At 46.7% G+C, this 18,682-nt stretch overlaps 1 protein-coding gene across 5 annotated transcripts in view; it reads left to right on the top strand.

The window, feature by feature from the left end:
• The window catches only part of SECISBP2L (SECIS binding protein 2 like), a 600,623-nt gene that overhangs the window by 227,444 nt on the left and 354,497 nt on the right, over positions 1–18,682 (top strand). For all 5 annotated transcript variants that reach the window (XM_085644219.1, XM_085644216.1, XM_085644220.1 and 2 more), the window contains exon 9: positions 14,409–14,492. In XM_085644219.1, coding sequence (XP_085500345.1) covers positions 14,409–14,492 — 84 coding nt within the window. The remainder of the gene's footprint in view (positions 1–14,408; positions 14,493–18,682) is intronic.

Genomic DNA, 18,682 nt, shown 5'->3' with positions numbered 1-18,682 from the left:
AATACAGAATGAACAGTCTGTCTGTTGATCAAGAAAGGCTGGCATTGAACAATTGTACTAAACTGTTATATCTGAACAAATATTATGATACATTCAATGTGTAAACTGTGACCATAAAGTTAAAATGATAATAAAAATGTGTTTTTTTTTTTTTTAAAACCTACAGTTGACTGGTTTAATGAGGAATTGACCATGCTAAAGAAGAAATGTTTGCACGGTGAGCGCGCATGGTGTAAGAATTTTTATCAGACTAGCAACAAGGCGTATTTATCTGCTTTAAAAACCTATCATAGTCTCATCAGGCAAGTGTGGCGTGAATTCTATGCTAATAAAATTGAGTCTGCTCAAAATTCTGTTAGGGAAATCTTCTCTATTGTTAAACGGCTCACATTGCTAGATCGAGTCAGTTCCAAAACCTTTATCGGATGAGAGTTGCGATACGCTTGTGAATTGTTTCTCAAACAAAGTCGCCTCCATCTATTATTTTTTCCCAGACGCGGCTAGAAATGTCCCTTGTCTGGTTGCGTGGTTTAAGCATTCCAATAAAAGCAACCACCTGCTCCAGTTTAAACCAATTAAAGATGACGAACTGTAGATTTGTATGTCATCAATCAAGTCTGGTTCTCCTCTCGACCCGGCTGCTCCTGGCATTTCAGAGCTACTGAACTTCTCCCTGTATTCGAAGAGCTGCTCAACAGCTTTTTTATGACTGCTCAGGTACCCCAGAACTGGTAGCATGCCTCTGTTGTGCCATTGCTTAAAACGCCTACTCTCGATTCTGCTACACCAGAGAACTACAGGCCGATCTCTCTGCCTCCCTTCCTGTGGAAAGTGGCAGAGAAGTATATGAACCAGCAACTGTCAGTCTTCATTGAGGAGAAGGATCTTGTAAATAGAACACGATCTGGCTTTTCTTTTAGCCACAGAGTCCATGCCCCAGACTATGAACAGAGGGGACACTGCAGCTGTATTGCTGCTGGATTAAGTGCGGCATTTGACACCATATCCCAAAGCCACCTATTAGAGCAGATGGCTACGGTGTAGGCCACAAGTCCTTAAACTGTCTGGCATTGTTTTTGCATGGTCGCACTTTCCAAGTCCCATAGGAGCCCTTCTGTTTTAAGGTGGCTCCTTTTTCACAGAGTTCCACAGGACTCCTCGCTGAGCCCTATCTTATTTAATTTATATATTCGCCCCCCTGTAAGACATCATTGTGGGGTATGGCTTTGAAATAATCTGTTCGAGGCATATGAGCTGCAGATCACACACTGAGGATAAGATCGCCATCTGGTGTTGGGCTCGGATGATTGCAGGTTGTTGTTGTCTTCGGAGAAGCCTTTGGTCACGAGGTTGGTGACTCCTCCCCTGGACAACAGTGCGCATGGGCATCCACTCCATCGGCAGATTGTTTTTTTCCGCCATTGGGTTCGGATGAACTTTTTTCCGCTCCAGCAGAAAACTTCCAGCAATCGATTTAACTCTTTGATTTGTATTCCATCGACGTCGACATCAACTCGGACCGGTTCCGGAAGCGGCTGATGGACAGGACACCCTTCAAAAAATGCCCCCAGTGTGGAGCGAAGTTCCCCCACAGTGACCACCACGAGGTTTGCAACCTCTGCCTGTCGCCGGAACACAACGAGTCCACCTGTCCAGCTTGTTCCGCTTTCCGTTCGAAGAAGACCCTCCGGGACCGAAGAGCTCGACGCCATATTATGGCCAAACCAGCTCCAGAACCGGAGGACATCTTTGCTCAAGATGTTCCCGAAGACGACACCGAAGATCTCGAGATCGTGTCCGAAGCCGACGATTCCGATGACCTCATCACTCCAGGGCAGCGTGTGAGTACCACCCCCCCTGCCCCTGCCCCATCCAAAAAAGCAGTGGTCAAGACTCCGCCAGTTGGGCCCAGTCGCGACCGGAAATCCTCTTCAGAAGCCCCGCCCTCGGGCCCGGCTCCGAAGACATCTAAGCCTGCGGGTGGCTCGGGCTCGAGCAAACCTCACCTAATTGTGCCTTTAACACCCTCGGCACCCAAACACTCATTGTTGGCACCGAAACAGGCTCCAAGACCGAAATCTCCTTCGGCACAGAAACGTTCCTCGGCACCGAAGTCTCCACCGGCACCGAAACGTTCTTCAACATCGATGCCTAAAAGTCCATCGGCACCGAAAACTCATTCGGCACCGAAACCTCAATCGGCACCGAAACCTCAATCGGCACCGAAACCTCAGTCGGCACCGAAAAATCAGTCGGCACCGAAAAATCAGTCGGCACCGAAAAATCAGTCGGCACCGAAAAATCAGTCGGCACCGAAAAATCAGTCGGCACCGAAAAATCCATCGGACCCGAAAAAATCATCGGAGCCGAAAACTGCGTCCCCGCCGAAACAAGCTCATAAAGACCCGAAGCGTACGTCACAGACACCACCTTCGGAGCCAGATGATCTTTTTCGACCAGATCCTACTCAGAAGCGAATCTACATCAATCCTAAAACGGGACATGTGACTGCCATCCCATATAAAAAGCGGAAGCTGGACACTACACCTCCCCCAGCTCCCATACGGAAAAAGGACTGTGCTACTTCACCACTTCGTCCTTCCTCTCCTGTTTTACCTCCTAACCCGTCCCCCCCTCCTCCTCCTGCTTCTCCTTTACCTTTACCTTTACCTTTACCATCTCCCTATCATTCACCTCCTCCACAGGATGATAATGATGACTTAGGGGGAGGGGCGGACCCTGATTTATTTGATGATCCTGCTGATCCAAACGACCCTTTTACGTTCCCAGACCCAGCACCCATGGATGACTGGTCTTATCCTATACCTGACATGCCTGACCCCACTACCTACCCTTCCAAGCCCTCCCCTCCTGATGACCACCTAGGGTACGGCCAACTTATAAATAGGGCAGCAACATTCCACGGCGTTACAATGCACACAGACGCCATTGAAGAGGACTTCCTCCTTGATACCTTTGAGCAGTCACAAAAGACTGTCCACATACTGCCCATGATCAAAGGGGTTATAAAGCATGCTACTGAAGTCTTTAAGGACCCTGTTCGAGCTAGGGTGCTCAACCCACGCATCGAAAAAAAGTACCGACCAGCCCCGCAAGACCCTGCATACATTAAGGCCCAGCTCCCTTTAGACTCCCTAGTCGTATCAAATGCCAGGAAGCGCGCTAACTCTCAGACAACTGGAGAAACGCCTCCCCCAGACAAGGAGTCTAAGCTTTTAGAAGCCTCGGGCAAACGGGTCGCCGCGCAGGCGGCTAACCATTGGCGTATTGCGAATACCCAGGCCCTGTTAGCCAGGTATGATAGAGCGCATTATGACCAACTTGAGGACCTTATGCAGCATCTGCCTGAACCTTTTAAGTCCCAGGCCTCTGACCTCATCCAAGAAGGCAAATTAATATCTAATGCCTCCATTAAATGCGCCTTAGATGCAGCAGACACTGCTTCTAGAGCGGTCAATACTGGCGTCTTACTCAGACGACATGCCTGGCTCCGTATTTCCGGTTTTAAACCGGAGGTTCAAACCGCAATTCTTGCTCAACCTTTCAACCAAGAGCAGCTATTTGGCCCTGCAGTGGATACTGCATTAGAAAAAATGAAAAAGGATAATGAAACTGCCAAGTCTATGGGAGCACTGCAGTCTCAACAGAACCGGGGTTCCTTTCGTCGCTCCTTTTATAGAGGAGGCTCCAAAAACACATCAACTGAGACCACGTCCACCTTTAAAAATTCTGGACAAACATCCCCCAACAGAGGTTACTTCCGGGGAGGTTATAGGGGAAACAATAACAAAGGTCGAGGACGGGGCAATAACAACAACACCCGCACCTCACCAGCCACCAAACAGTGACTTGCCACCACTCCCCCCAGACCATTCCACTCCGGTCGGGGGACGACTCCAACAATTCCTGCCTGTCTGGACTTCCATCACCACAGACAGGTGGGTAAGACAAATTATCCAGTCTGGCTACTGCCTCGAACTCATACAATCCCCCCCAAACATACCGCCCAAACAACGTCCAATGTCCTCGCATCATCTCTCTCTCCTCAAACAAGAAGTTCAATCCCTGTTACAAAAACATGCGATAGAACCAGTTCCCCTTCAACATCAGGGAAAAGGGGTATATTCTCTATACTTCCTCATTCCCAAAAAGGACAAAACACTAAGGCCCATACTGGATCTCAGACTACTAAACCAGTATATACATTCGGATCATTTTCACATGACCACTCTCCAACAAGTCCTCCCACTTTTACAACAGGGAGACTTCCTCGCCACATTGGACCTCAAGGACGCATACTTTCACATCCCTATGCATCCCGCTCACAGAAAATATCTACGATTTGTGGTAGATGGGCAACACTATCAATTTACAGTTCTCCCATTCGGAGTAACAACAGCACCCAGAGTGTTCACCAAGTGCCTAGCAGTCGTGGCAGCGCATCTCAGAAGACAACAGATCCATGTCTTCCCCTATCTGGACGATTGGCTCATAAAAGCCAATACATACCAAAAATGCGTTCTCCACACTCATCGCACGATTCAAACTCTCCACGATTTGGGATTCACTATCAACTACCCCAAATCCCACCTACAACCTTCCCACTTACATCAGTATCTAGGAGCAACCATAGATACATCCAAAGCCATTGCCTATCCCAGCACAGCCAGGATAGCCAGTATACAAAATCTCATCTCTCAATTTCAAACTCATCCATCTCTTCCAGCAAGAGTGTTCATGCAGCTCCTAGGCATGATGGCGTCCTGCATCTCCATAGTCCCACACGCACGACTTCAAATGCGTCCCTTACAAGAATGCTTAGCACAACAGTGGAACCAAGCTCACGGACAACTTACCGATCTGGTGTTGGTGGACAGTCGCTCACTTCGATCACTGAAATGGTGGAACACCATCAACCTGTCCAAAGGGAGACCGTTCTTAGAGCCTCTTCCACAAGTTGTGCTAACTACAGACGCATCTCTCACGGGGTGGGGAGCCCACCTCCTTCACCATACCACTCAGGGCAGATGGACCAGTCAACAGAAACTGCTCCACATCAACCACCTGGAACTCTTAGCAGTGTTCCTAGCACTAAAATCCTTTCAAATTCACCTAAAGAACAAAACTGTCCTCATACGCACAGACAACATGACGACAATGTATTATATACAGAAACAGGGAGGGACACACTCTCTCCAACTGTCCCAACTGGCACAGCAAATCTGGAGATGGGCAATTCCCCAAAACATCTACCTGTTAGCAGAACATCTCCCAGGGATCCACAACCAAGTGGCCGACCTCCTAAGTCGCCACACACAACAGATCCACGAATGGGAACTACACCCCAAAGTTCTACTCCCCTTCTTCCAGAAGTGGGGACAACCAGACATAGACCTGTTCGCCACTCCCGAAAACACAAAATGCCCAACCTTCGCCGCCAGGTTTCCACACCCACAGTCGAAGGGCAATGCCCTATGGATGAACTGGTCAGGCAGATTTGCGTACGCCTTTCCGCCTCTCCCACTAGTTCCATTTGTGGTACGCAAACTGAAACAACAGTCACTAACACTAATACTAGTGGCTCCCACTTGGGCACGTCAACCGTGGTTCACCACACTTCTGGAACTATCTTTAGTTCCACATCAAAAGCTACGCCTCTCCCCGGATCTATTAACCCAGAACCATGGAGAAATCAGACACCCAGATCCTCAAACACTGAACCTAGCGATCTGGCTCCTGAGGTCCTAGAGTTCGGTTACCTCAATCTCCCTCCAGACTGTATGAATATCATAAAAGAAGCCAGACGACCTACTACTAGAGCGTGTTATGCCGCTAAATGGAAACGATTTGCCATCTACTGCGCTAATAATGACATACATCCATTGGATGCTTCCATCCAAAACATCATTTGCTATCTACTACACTTGCAAAGATGCAATCTAGCGTATTCCTCTATACGATTACACCTAGCAGCCTTGGCAGCCTACTTGCAAAATAGGCAACACCTGTCCCTTTTTAAGGTACCAGCCATCAAAGCGTTTATGGAAGGTCTCAAAAGGATTCTTCCCCCAAGATTGCCACCTGCCCCAGTGTGGAATCTCAATGTGGTCCTAACAAGACTCATGGGCCCCCCATTTGAACCTATGCACAAATGTGAATTGCAATTCCTAACATGGAAGGTAGCCTTCCTTATCGCAATCACTTCCCTGCGCAGAGTAAGTGAAATACAAGCCCTTACACTTGAAGAACCTTTCTTACAACTACACCGTAACAAAGTGGTTCTTAGGACAAACCCTAAATTTCTTCCAAAAGTGATTTCCCCTTTCCACCTTAACCAATCAGTAGAATTACCGGTCTTTTTCCCAAATCCAGACTCGGTAGCTGAAAGGGCCCTACATACCTTAGATGTTAAAAGAGCATTGCTTTATTACATCGACAGAACAAAACCTTTTCGAAAGACAAAACAACTCTTTGTTGCTTTCGCGCCACCACACAAAGGCAACCCAATCTCCAAATCAGGGATAGCCAGGTGGATAGTTAAATGCATCCAAATATGCTACCTCAAGGCTAAACGTACACTCACAGTTCCCCCTAGGGCGCACTCCACGCGTAAAATAGGGGCTTCTATGGCCTTCTTAGGCAATATTCCCTTAGAAGACATTTGCAAGGCAGCCACATGGTCTACCACGCATACCTTCACTAAACACTATTGTGTTGACGTGCAGGCCAAACAACAGGCCTCCGTGGGCCAGGCTGTCCTAAAAACTTTATTTCAAACTGCTGCAACGGATACAGGCGACCACCGCTAAGGGGAGCACTGCTGTATAATCTATCCTCAGTGTGTGATCTGCAGCTCATATGCCTCGAACGGAATATGCTACTTACCAGTATGCATCTGTTCTTGGCATGTAGAGCTGCAGAGTCACACACGCCCGCCCGCCTCCCCGGGACCTGTATCTGTTCCAGCATCCGTCTTACTTAGACATTACACATGGACATCCTTTCTTTCTTTTCTATATACTCCATCTTTTCCCAACATGGCGAAAAACAATCTGCCGATGGAGTGGATGCCCATGCGCACTGTTGTCCAGGGGAGGAGTCACCAACCTCGTGACCAAAGGCTTCTCCGAAGACAACAACAACCTGCAATCATCCGAGCCCAACACCAGATGGCTATCTTATCCTCAGTGTGTGACTCTGCAGCTCTACATGCCAAGAACAGATGCATACTGGTAAGTAGCATATTCCTATACGTGAATGACGCCCAGTTAATTGTCACCTTGTCACAGAACTCTGCCACTGCTGCCGACTCCCTGAGGGCTTGCCTGTCAGAGGTATCCCAATAGATTGATGTCAACTGTCTGAAGTTAAACGCAGGTAAGCCGGAGGTCCTGATTCTAGGCAGGCAGCCTTCAATATGGTCCCCAGCCTGCTGGCCGCAGTCTCTAGGTTCCTTTCCCCAGCCTAAACCCAAGGTAAAAAACTTTGGATTTCTCTTCGACAACAATCTCACATTTGATAATCAAATCACAGCCTTAACCTGCAAGTGTGTGGAATGCTTAAATCTCTCAAAAACGTTAATAATCTTTTACCTGTACTGGCCCAGAAGACAGTGGTTCAAACTTTTGTGGTCTCCCATCTAGACTACTGCAACGTCCTCTATTTGGGAGCCTCACGGGCTAGGATTAAGAGACTCCAGCGGGTTCAAAACTCAGCGGCCTGTCTACTGCTTAACCTCCCTAAGCGTGCATCTATGGGCACAGCACTTCACTAACTGCACTGCCTCCCGGTGGAGAAGTGCCTTCCCTTCAAAGCCCTGTTTCGAATACAGGATTTTCAGGTAGACAGTCCGGCTTACCTGCATCCTCGTCTTACTACTTATTCTCCTAGGAAATTTCTCAGGTCTTCAGAAGCACTGTTAGTGCAGGTGCCCAGAGTTGAGAAGGCTGGCTCTGCTGAGAGATATTTGAGCTTTCATGCGGCAAAGCTCTGAAACTCCTTCCCTTTGCAGCTGAGGTAATCCATGTCAGAATCTCTGTTTCAGAAAAATCTCAAGACTTGGCTTTTCAGATAGGTTTGTTCCCTGCGTCTATCGCTTTAGTTGCCTCTGACCTTTCAGCACTGCGCCACTCCTTTCAGGAGTAGCTATGTGCTTTATAACACTCATTTCATCATCCAATTCACTACAGTCTACCCGAATCTACTCCACTCCGCTCTAATCCTATTTATCCCACTCAGCTCCAATCTACCCCACTCTATCTACCACAGACTAATCTATCCAAACTCCACTCTACACTAGTCCACTCCAATCTACCCTAATCCAATTCGTTACAATCTACCCCAATCTACTCTACCCCACTCTGCTCCAACCAACCCTCTCCATCTACCCTAATTGACCCCACTCCAATCTACTTCACTTCAGTCTACCCAACATACCACACTCCACTCTACCCCAATATATCCCAATCTATTCAATCTGTCCCACTCTACCCCAATCTACACCACCCCACTCTGACCCAAACCACTTCAATGCATTAGTCTACCCCACTCCAATCTATGCCACTCCAATGTACCACAATCAATGTACAACACTCCAATCCACCCCACATGTATCTACTACACTTCACACACATCTGCCCCACTCCACATGTATCTACCCCACTATACTTCACTTCAATCTACCCCACTACAATCTACCTGCATGTCTTTGCATCTATGGAAACGTTATTATCATAAAAGAGCATCTATAAAAGAGTGAAATAAAAAACGATTTAGAAACCAGAAATAAGGGTTTTGACTGTGTTCAAGGAGCAGATTAATCCAGTTGTTTGTTTTTATTTATTTATTTTATTTGTATTTATTTTGAGAGTTTTATATAGCGCTGGCTAGACCCGGAGGTATCCGAGCACTTTACATAAGGCTCCACAGAAATTACAAAATTACATCAGTTACACGTTACCTCAGTTACTAGAAGCGCTGGCTAGACCCGTGGGTATCAGAGCGCTTTACATTAGGAATCACATTATTACACAGTTAAAAACAGTTACAGGTTACATCGGGTATACGAAACACATTTAAATAGTATGGAGGAAGGATAAATAGGGCGGATAGGGTGAAGGGGGAAGGGTGTAGGTGGAAGGAGGGAGATAACGGCAGGAGAGACGCAGGAAGGTCTGCCCAATGTCCGGCTGGGTAAGTGACGGCCTAGGAGGGAATCCACAGTCCATCTCCCCTATAGCTATCGGGTAGCTCCACCGGGCAACGGTCAGTTGTAACTACAATAAATAATTTTGTCCAATTTAAAAGAAATATAAACAGTGAAAACACTATAAATAATCTAGAAGATGTGTGATAACCAGTTATTGCAGAGTTTGGCTAGGCAGCAATTTTCCAGCTCTATGAATCAGTAAAGGTGTGCTTTAATATGAGAAACTGTAACCAGTTTCATTTTGCAAACATGATCTTACATAGTGAGCCAATGTGACAGGTAGCCTTCAAGAGACTTTGCAGGGCAGGCATCAAAAAGATTGTATGCAAAATATTAGTATGCTTACTAAGTCATCTTTTCAGGTAAAGTGGGAATAAAAGAAGACAAACTGGATAGAAGCTGTGCTGCCTGTTGATATTACAAAGAAAATACTTTTGTCTGTTTTGTTACTTAATGTTTAATAACTTAATTCTCCTGCTAACTCCTGTAAAATGCACACTGCATGTACAGTCGTCTCGGGGAGGGCAAGTTCATTTCCTATTTTAAAGCGTTCACACTGCTTTACAGAGCAAACATCCTTTGTAATTTTATTTTATTTGTGGCCTTTGTTCCTAAGAGATGGCATGCTTGTTCTATTAGAAGAAGGATTTGTGGCCTTACATCTGAAAATACGCTGGTCATCAACATAGCCTACCCCTCATGCATTTGCTCCCTACGTATTCCATCCAGAAATGATTCTTCACTGCTAAGATGTTTTACACATCTTATTTCATTGGAGCTTGCTTGGGCTTCTGCCTGTTCCACCCAGTAATCTGAACGTGGTTCCCAAAACGTTTAGAGAGAGATGGGTGCAGGAGGGTAGGATGCTGGCTTTTTATGTAGTGTGCCAAAATGAGTACTATGTAGAAATTCCAGATGACCTTTATTGATTTACAGGGCTAAAATTAATAATACCAAATGCTCTCTTTTGTGGTAGTGTGGGTGAGGAGTTTAGGCTTATCATAGGGTAGTGTTAAACATTTGTTGTACACACAGTCAATAAATGAGACGCATAACAGATATTTTTATATAATTTTTAACACCAAGAACTTCATAATTGGGTAAGTACTTTAAAATTTACAGTAGAAAATAACCGCTGTCAGATTTGATGCTTGAGCCACAAACGCTGTAATGTTAACCTATGGGAGAAACATTCACTGCATAGGGTCACTTGCAAATGACTTGCAGTACTGATCTTCTGGACTTTTTTTTTGTTAAATATTTTTTATTGGTATTTAAACACTCGGAAAGCAGTACAATCAACGACCATCCCCCGCCTGGGCATGGCAATATACAATTCCCATCGCATAAATTCCCAGTTATGAGTCCACAGTACATGGGGTAAATCGGTGCCCCCCCCAGCCACCCTGCAGGAGAACCCTTAGAGGCCCGCCACCCGGCGCACCCCTGTAGGCTGATCTTCTGGACTTATGGTAAGTAGGGGCCACGGTCCTTTGAGCCTCCAGCAGTTTTGGTTTACCTGCCCTGGTGTGTCCGGGTGCAGAGATGCTGGTCGCAAGGGTAGCCATTCGAATGATACAGCTGAAGTCAATTGAGAAACCTGTAAACTGACAAATACTGCAAGACACAGGGTTGGCTCGGACTCGAGCTGTGGGGCTCGAGTGCACAGGTGTTTCAGTTGGTGGGTCACTAGTGTTAAGGCGCTCGCATTCGGTGTCGACCTGTAGAAGGTGACCAAACAGGCCAGGTGGGCCCCTCTCCATGCTGGCCTCAGATGCTGACGTCCCTCACCGCCTGGTCGGTTTTGGGGGTGTTGAAGTCCAGATTGGACTACAAACTAGCCTTGGTTGCTTAAAAAGGCCCAGTACCCCAGGTATTAATACGGGGTAGCTCCTGTGGTCATGGGGTTTCCAAACTTGGTGGGAAGACGGATCAGGCCCTCTGGAACACAGCGACCTCCTTCTGGGTGGCTGTTACGTCAGTGGACCCAGTGGTAAGCGAACAGTGAACCGGATGTGGCTCCTCTACTTCAAGGGAGATGCTGATGGGTTGGCAAAGTGCTGGCAGCCCTCTGAGGTTTTTTGGAGGATGCACAGCTGCAGGACAAGTCAGGTCTTTGCAATTGTCGAGACAGGAGCAGGCAGGGTTTGGCACCGAATCCTCCTTCATGGGTCAGGTGCATCGGTGTTCCTGTTGTCAGGGTGGTCCACCTAAATACTGAAATTAGGTATATTAAGGAGCGTGAAGGATAGTAACCAATGGGCTATTCACCCTTGGGGTCCCCACGCCCCCTAAATGGCCACTTCCTGTGGGGAGTGGGCTTAACCCTGTCTCAGATTTCTAATTCCACCAAAATCAAGATGGTGAAACCCTTCTTTCATGGAGCACATTAGGGGTGTGGCTAGCCTGGTGGTGCAACACGACTACTTGCAGAGCTAATTTAATGCCAGTCCTGGTGCCAAATGGGCCTCCGGGTGGGGGATGACATCTGCAAGGTCATTGGGAAGCTGGGATAGCATATCAAAGGCGGGAGGGGTTTTGAAGCCCCTGTCCTTGATATGCTAAATCACGAGCCAGCCTGCAGGAGGAGGTGTGAACACCTTCCTCCAGGGCAGGCATTTTTTCTGGCCTCAGAACATGGGCTCTCATCTGCAGGGATCAGAAAAACGTCTGTGGTGTCAGGCTGGACAATACCAGTCAGCCAGCACACTAAGAGGCTGGTAGGATTTCAGGGGGCACCTCCAAGGTGCCCCCTGGGTGCATGTTTTAATAAATGGCATCCGTATGGATTTATCAAGACAAGATGTTTGATACCAAACACCACAGGTTTTAGTAAAGTCATCATGTAGCTGAAGAACTCGTAATACCAGTGGCCAGTACATATACTTAAGATGGTTTCACTGTTCTCTTCTATTATTTAGCAATTGAACTAGACAGCACAAGGGCATATCTGGTCATGCAGATGTGTCCTCACATGTAATATACTGCACCCTGCCTTAGGGCTATAAGGCTTGCTGTATGGTTGACGTACATAGATTGCATGCAGTGTTTGTGGGCATGGCACACAGGATGTGTGCCATTTGGTGTATTCAAATTTGTGTGCACCATTTCACGCAGCCTGCAGTGGCAGTCTGCTTGAGTTTGGTGGTGGGTCCCTTAGGGTGGCACAATACATGCTGCAGCCCTTAGGGACCCTGTTTAGTGCCTATGCCCTGGCTACCAGGGGTACCATTTACTAGGGACTTCCAGAGGTACTAAAAGTCTTACCAATTGGGGGCACAATTGAACAGTTACCTTTTTTTAGGAAAGAGCACTGCCACTGGGGTACTGGTTAGCAGGAATCCAGTGCACTTCAGTCAGAATTGCATCAAATACAAGGCAAAAACTGGAGGTGGCCATGTCAAAAATTGACTCTTTCCTACAAGGAGTTATAAAAATGTTCAATTTATAACAATTCTGCTACTCTCAGTTCAAGTTATTCCTTCTTCTCAAACCCCACCCTACCATTTCCATGGATGGGTGAAAATGCCTTTCTTCAACTTAGCTTGCTTGATAAAAACATTATGTAACTGTTTGGGAATGTTTAGTGAGGTTCAAGTATGCGCAGTACCTGAGTATGTGGAGGTACCCTTGTGAAAGATGGTTTTAATCTGACACCATCTTTTGAAGTAACTTTAGCTGGTCAGGCCTTTGGCTTCAGGCAATTAAAACATCCTCCACATCATCGACTTCTCCCAATCCGGCTTCGGAAAAAGCCACAGTATGGAAACCGCCCTCCTCGCCGCAACAGACGACATCCGTACCTTACTGGACAAAGGAGAAACAGCAGCCCTCATCCTCCTCTACCTCTCAGCGGCGTTCGACACAGTCTCTCACCGCACCCTAATACGCAGACTCCATGACGCAGGAATCCAAGACCAGGCCCTTGACTGGATCCGCTCCTTCCTCTCCGGCAGAACGCTGTGGGTCAGACCCCACCCCCCCCCCCCTCCTTTCCTCTTGGACCCTACACCTACCACCTGCGGAGTCCCCCAGGGGTCCTCCCTCAGCCCTACGCTCTTCAGCGTCTATATGGCTCCGCTCGCCCCCATTGTCAGAACCTACGGACTCAACATTGTGTCATACGCAGATGACACCCAACTTATCCTCTCCCTATCCAACAAACCCAACACCGCCAGACCCAACTTTCGAGAAGGCATGGAAGCCGTTGCCAAATGGATGAAAAACAGCTGCCTACAACTAAACAACAACAAAACGGAAGTACTCATCATGGGCCCAAACCCAGATGCCTGGAACGACACCTGGTCACCCCCTGCCCTCGGAAGCTCGCCCACCCCCACGGACCACGCACGCAACCTGGGAATCATCCTGGACTCAGAGCTCAAAATGGACTGCCAGATCAACTCCGTCGCGTCCTCCTGCTTCCACACCCTCCGCCTCCTACGCAAGACCTTCAAATGGATCCCCCTAGAACACAGAAAGACCATCACTCACGCCCTAGTCACCAGCAGGCTCGACTACGGCAACGCACTCTATGCCGGAATAAACAAAAACCTCACCCGCAAGCTACAGAACATCCAAAACGTCGCTGCAAGACTGGTCCTCAACCTACCACATCTCCCAGCACCTGCGCACACCCCACTGGCTCCCCATCGAAGCTAGAGTCCCCTTCAATATGCGAACCCACGCTCACAAGGCCTTTCATGACACCGGACCAGCATACCTGAATAGCTGACTCAAATTCCACGCACCCCAAAGGACCCTACGATCAGCCCAGCCCTCCTACGCCGTGGTCCCCCGCACCAGAAAGACCAGATCGGGAGGCCACTCCATCGCCTTCCGCGTGGCCAGAGCCTGGAACGATCTTGTGCTCCACCTCAGACGGGTAATATCGCTCCCCATCTTTGCAAGAAACCTCGAAACCTGGCTCCTCGACAGACCCCCCTCCTTGATGGACAGGAACCTGCGAATCCCCACACCCCCCAGTGCCTTGAGACCCTTGCGGGTGAGTAGTCGCGCTTAACAAACACCTTATTTGATTTTATTTCAAAGGAAGTTCTTTGTTCTTTGTGAAATACGTCTATATATCTCTATTACCATGGCTATCTAAAGTAGTAAATCAATAAGCATATGTTTAGTTTTAATTCAATTACTTCCATATTTGTTCCTCATTTTATAGAATGAAGATGAATTTCCTGAGTTAACAAGTGACGTCCGGAATACAAAGAATGAGAACACACAGGCAAAAATCACTGGAAAAGTAGTAAGTAAAATGTTAAGATGCAGCGGCAATGAAATAAGATGCAGAAGTCGTACCCTTTATATGGGTTTAATTGTTTACCATCAAGGACAGCTACATATGTCAGTGCACAAATATTGCTAGGTAAAAACACACAGATGGCATTTTTAGGAAGTAAACCTAATTGGATTTTAAACCCACACCACCTTCTCCCCTCACCTCAGCACCCCTCAAATCCATTCTAGCACTACCTTTTGCATTGGACGAAAATTAGCCATTACTGACCTATCAGCTGAAGGCTTCTTTAGCAGATGAACATGTTTTGCCTGTTTCCAACAGCTAGGCAGTCTAGCTGAGCTATGGGAACGATTTTAAAAAAAGGTTGAGAATAGGGTTAATTGTTTTACAGTTTGCAACTAGAATATGTGGTGGTTCCGGATTGTTAGGTGATCCAGATTCGGAGGCTCTTAATGCTTATTCAGAATCAGACCGTGACAAGGGCTTGAACTCAAGTAGAGAGAAAGCCAGTGTTTGAGAAGAGGTTTACGTTTGCTGCTCCATCCACATCGAATCCAGGGGGCTATTAGTTCCTGTGAGTGCCTCCGCAATATCATTGATTTTGTTGTCAAAGAAATTGGATATCTGTGAGCATAGCTTTGGAGAAATTCTATGGGTATTTGGAGTGCATCTGGGTGAGTAAATTTGCTCACTAATTTAAAGACCACTCTAGGCCTTCAATCCGCTTCTGCTAAATGTTTAGCAAAGAGGTCAGCGTGAGCCCTTTCAATATCTAGATAAGCTTTCAGTGCACGTTTATGATGTTCTTTGTCTGCCGGTAAGTACTCTTGCCTCCAGCTCCTTCTTAATCTCTTCCAGAGCTTGCACCGATCCCCAAGTTCATCATTGAACCAAGGGGCAGATAAGCGTTTGCTCTTAGCTGTACCTGTACTCCCTTTCAGTGGCGCCACCTTGTTTGCCATATATAATAGCCCGTCAGTCCGATAGCCCGAGTGTCAGTCTCAATATAACGTCTTAATTTAGAGGTCCTGGAGCATAGAGTGGCTATTATCAATTTGGTAGATATTGTAGACCATTTCTGTTGGGCAGGGCTGGAATGATTCTTCTGCTTAATAAACCTTAAATCAGCTTCCATGCAAAATGGACTGTGGAATGGTCTACCCAATCATTCATAAGAATGTCTTAGACTTCTATCTGATCGTTCTTAAAAATATGTTCAAGAATGAGACCGACTGCGTGGGTGGGACAGTTTACTAATTGTTTCATGTTCCAAGAGGACATAGTTTCAAGGAGTAGCAACAAACTGTGTGGGACCATGGTATTATCCAGGTGCAAGTTCAAATCTCCCAGAAGGGTGTAGTTGGAATGTTTTAGATAGTACTGGAATAGGCTTTCATCTATGGATGCCAGGAATTCTCCAGCAATACTGGGTGGTTGATAAATTAGAATCCAGACTAACATGTTATTGGCAGATTGAGACAGACACAATCCAAGTGATTCACCCCTTTGAAGGCCTGTAACCTTGAACGAGGAGCATCTGAGGAATTGTTTGAAAGCAAGCATTACCCCGCCTCCCTGCTTTTCTACCCTGTGACGGTGTAGCATACCGATGCCTTGTGGAATCGCCATTACAATGTCTGGTGCCGAACTCTTTGATAACCAGGTTTTCGTGAGGAACAGCACATCAAGTTGCTTTTCTGGGAGAAGTTCACTAATGTGTAGAGCATTTTATGCAGGATCGCACATTAATTAATGCCGCCCATATCTCTGGATCCTTCCCGGGCAAGTATGTTTAGACCTTATAGCCATTAGTAGTTTTCTTAAACCCGCTACAACTTGGTACAGAGCTATAGCAATGCCACATTTTGTTCTAAGGTTTCTCATGGCTTTCCATGATTCAGAATATGCATTTGCTTCCCTTGCCCTGCTTGGACCAGGATGGGCTCCTAATCAGTATTAAAGCTAATCATTTCTTAAGCTGGTCCAGCAGTTTTTCCCGGGACTGGACTGAGCCAGACTGTTTTGAGGAGAAGGCGCTTCCATGGTAATAAACCAGAAATAACTATAAAAAGTGAGGAAGATGAGAGAATGGAATGGTTTCTTCACCAATTAAGCATTTTAGTGCACAAACCAATTTCTATACCTTTCTTTTTTGCCATTTTCATTTCAAGATCTAGGGCAGGAAAGGTGACTGTCTTGCTTGAACATGGGGGTCTGGCCTATGATAGTTCTGCAGAGTGGGCCAAGTACATCACTATTGGACTTGACTCTCAGGAGGGCAAACGGTTCAAGGTCCCTCAGGCACGTATCGTGGCAGGTAGAGACTCTGAGTTCAAGCAGTCAAGCAATAGACGAGTGTCTCTCCAGTTTAGTGTTTTTTTTTTTTTTAAAGAGAAAGATAAAAACTTTAATCACCACACAATACTATACATAGGAAATGTGCAGCACTACAGGGAAGTTATTCCTCAGTTGCTCTGTATGCTTTGACTTGGCACTTCTTGTAAGGATTACAATAGTCCCAACAGACTCCAACCAAAATTAGCTTGTGAAGTTCTCAGTCATTGGTTTGCTCAGGCGTTCGTGTCACCTGAGGTTAAGTGCACCCAGTAAATCCAAGGACTGGTATGAAGGCTTCAAGTGCATAGTGCAAGCAGTTGTGCTTTAAGTGGCCAGTTCAGTCTGCCAAGCTCCTTCTCTATTTGATGGGTCGATGGAAAGTGTAGTGACACAGCCAAAGATACAACGATCAGGCAGACACAGCAAAGACAGAGACCGCACCAGTTTTCTGATCTTCCTCTGTGGTGGTCACTTTTGTGGTGGTCTCTGGTAGGTTCACATTGGCCTATCTTGTGTATATAGGGAGACCAGTAGAACCTCTGCTTGCTTGAGCAATTTCTCACAGCAGTCTGCTTCTCCTGGTCCTCTTTTTTTTTTTCCACTCTATTTTAATACATTTTCAAACAAAACATAATCAATTACATGAGTCAAAGGTCAGCAGTAGTTCTATGGATTTCGGCACGTCCCAAGCACATTTCCACATTCAAGAGTCTCTTGTAAGGCATTGTTATTTATAAACACTTAGAGGTGCCTGGTCCAATAATCACAGATTCCTTGTTGGTCAACATCCATCGAGCCCTTCTGTGCCCCTTAAGCAAGACGCAGCAAAAGAAAAATCAAAACTACTCTCTACCTCCCTTTAGGTCACACCTATCCCCGGTGTGTCCTCTAACGCAAACCAGTTTGAGTTCAGTGACATAGGATTCAACATTATACAGTGCTATCATGTAAAATACAATAAGATACAGTACTCCCCCATTCATTGTCACAGTTAATGCTACCTCAGTCGCGGGCAACCCAGCAGTATATACATAATTCAAGGTGATACAGTCTGTACGCTTATGGCAGAGGTGTCATCTGATCATGCTTCTGGTGTTTTGTAATGGAACTACTAATGCTTCCCAGGCCTTCGCAGCCTCTAGGGCTTTATCTCCCTTTGCCCGTCTAGCGAGTTGGAATCGAACTGCGCTCTCACTCGCTGCCCATCTAAGCAATTCCGCTTTCCATCTCTGAATACTGGGGCCCCGTACAGCCTTCCAGTGCGGCGTAATGACTCTCTTGGCGAGCAGCAATCCTAAATCTATGAATTTGCTCGTGAGTTTTGTTTTTGATGTATGAGGGCACCAGTGTAGTAAGCAAGTGCCCATGTCAGGTGTTATCTGTCTTTCCGTAATCTCACGTAACTATGCAACTACCTCCTCCCAGTACGTTCCTAACTGCGGGCAGCTCCACGTCATGTGGCTAAACTCCATCCGCTCTAAATTGCAGCATGGGCATCTCGCTGTATCAGTATTAAAGTATATATTTATCTTGGCAGGGGTAAGATACGCCCTATGTAGTATAAAGAAGTGGACCAGTTGGATGCGGGCGTTCCTAATGCTTTTCCACGCTCTCCTGATTATCTGAGCCCATGATTTCGCGAGAATTTCCTTACCCAGGTCCGATTCCCACTTTCTCTGCAGTTCCCGCAAGGGCACCAGCCCCTCACCAGTCATACGTCTATATAAGCACGTAACTGCCTTAAAGGTCCCTGCTGCCATGACCACGTATTGACATACCATGGAGGTTTGTGGTTCCAGTAGCCCCTCCCACCAGCATTTTTGTATGGCAGATATGAGTGCCGAATGAAGCAAAAAATC

The sequence above is a fragment of the Triturus cristatus genome, chromosome 3_1 (genome assembly GCF_964204655.1).
Source record: "Triturus cristatus chromosome 3_1, aTriCri1.1, whole genome shotgun sequence".
Classification (NCBI taxonomy): Eukaryota; Metazoa; Chordata; class Amphibia; order Caudata; family Salamandridae; genus Triturus; species Triturus cristatus.
The sequence above is the reverse complement of the archived record's forward strand: the minus strand, read 5'-3'. Positions and strand labels throughout refer to the sequence as shown.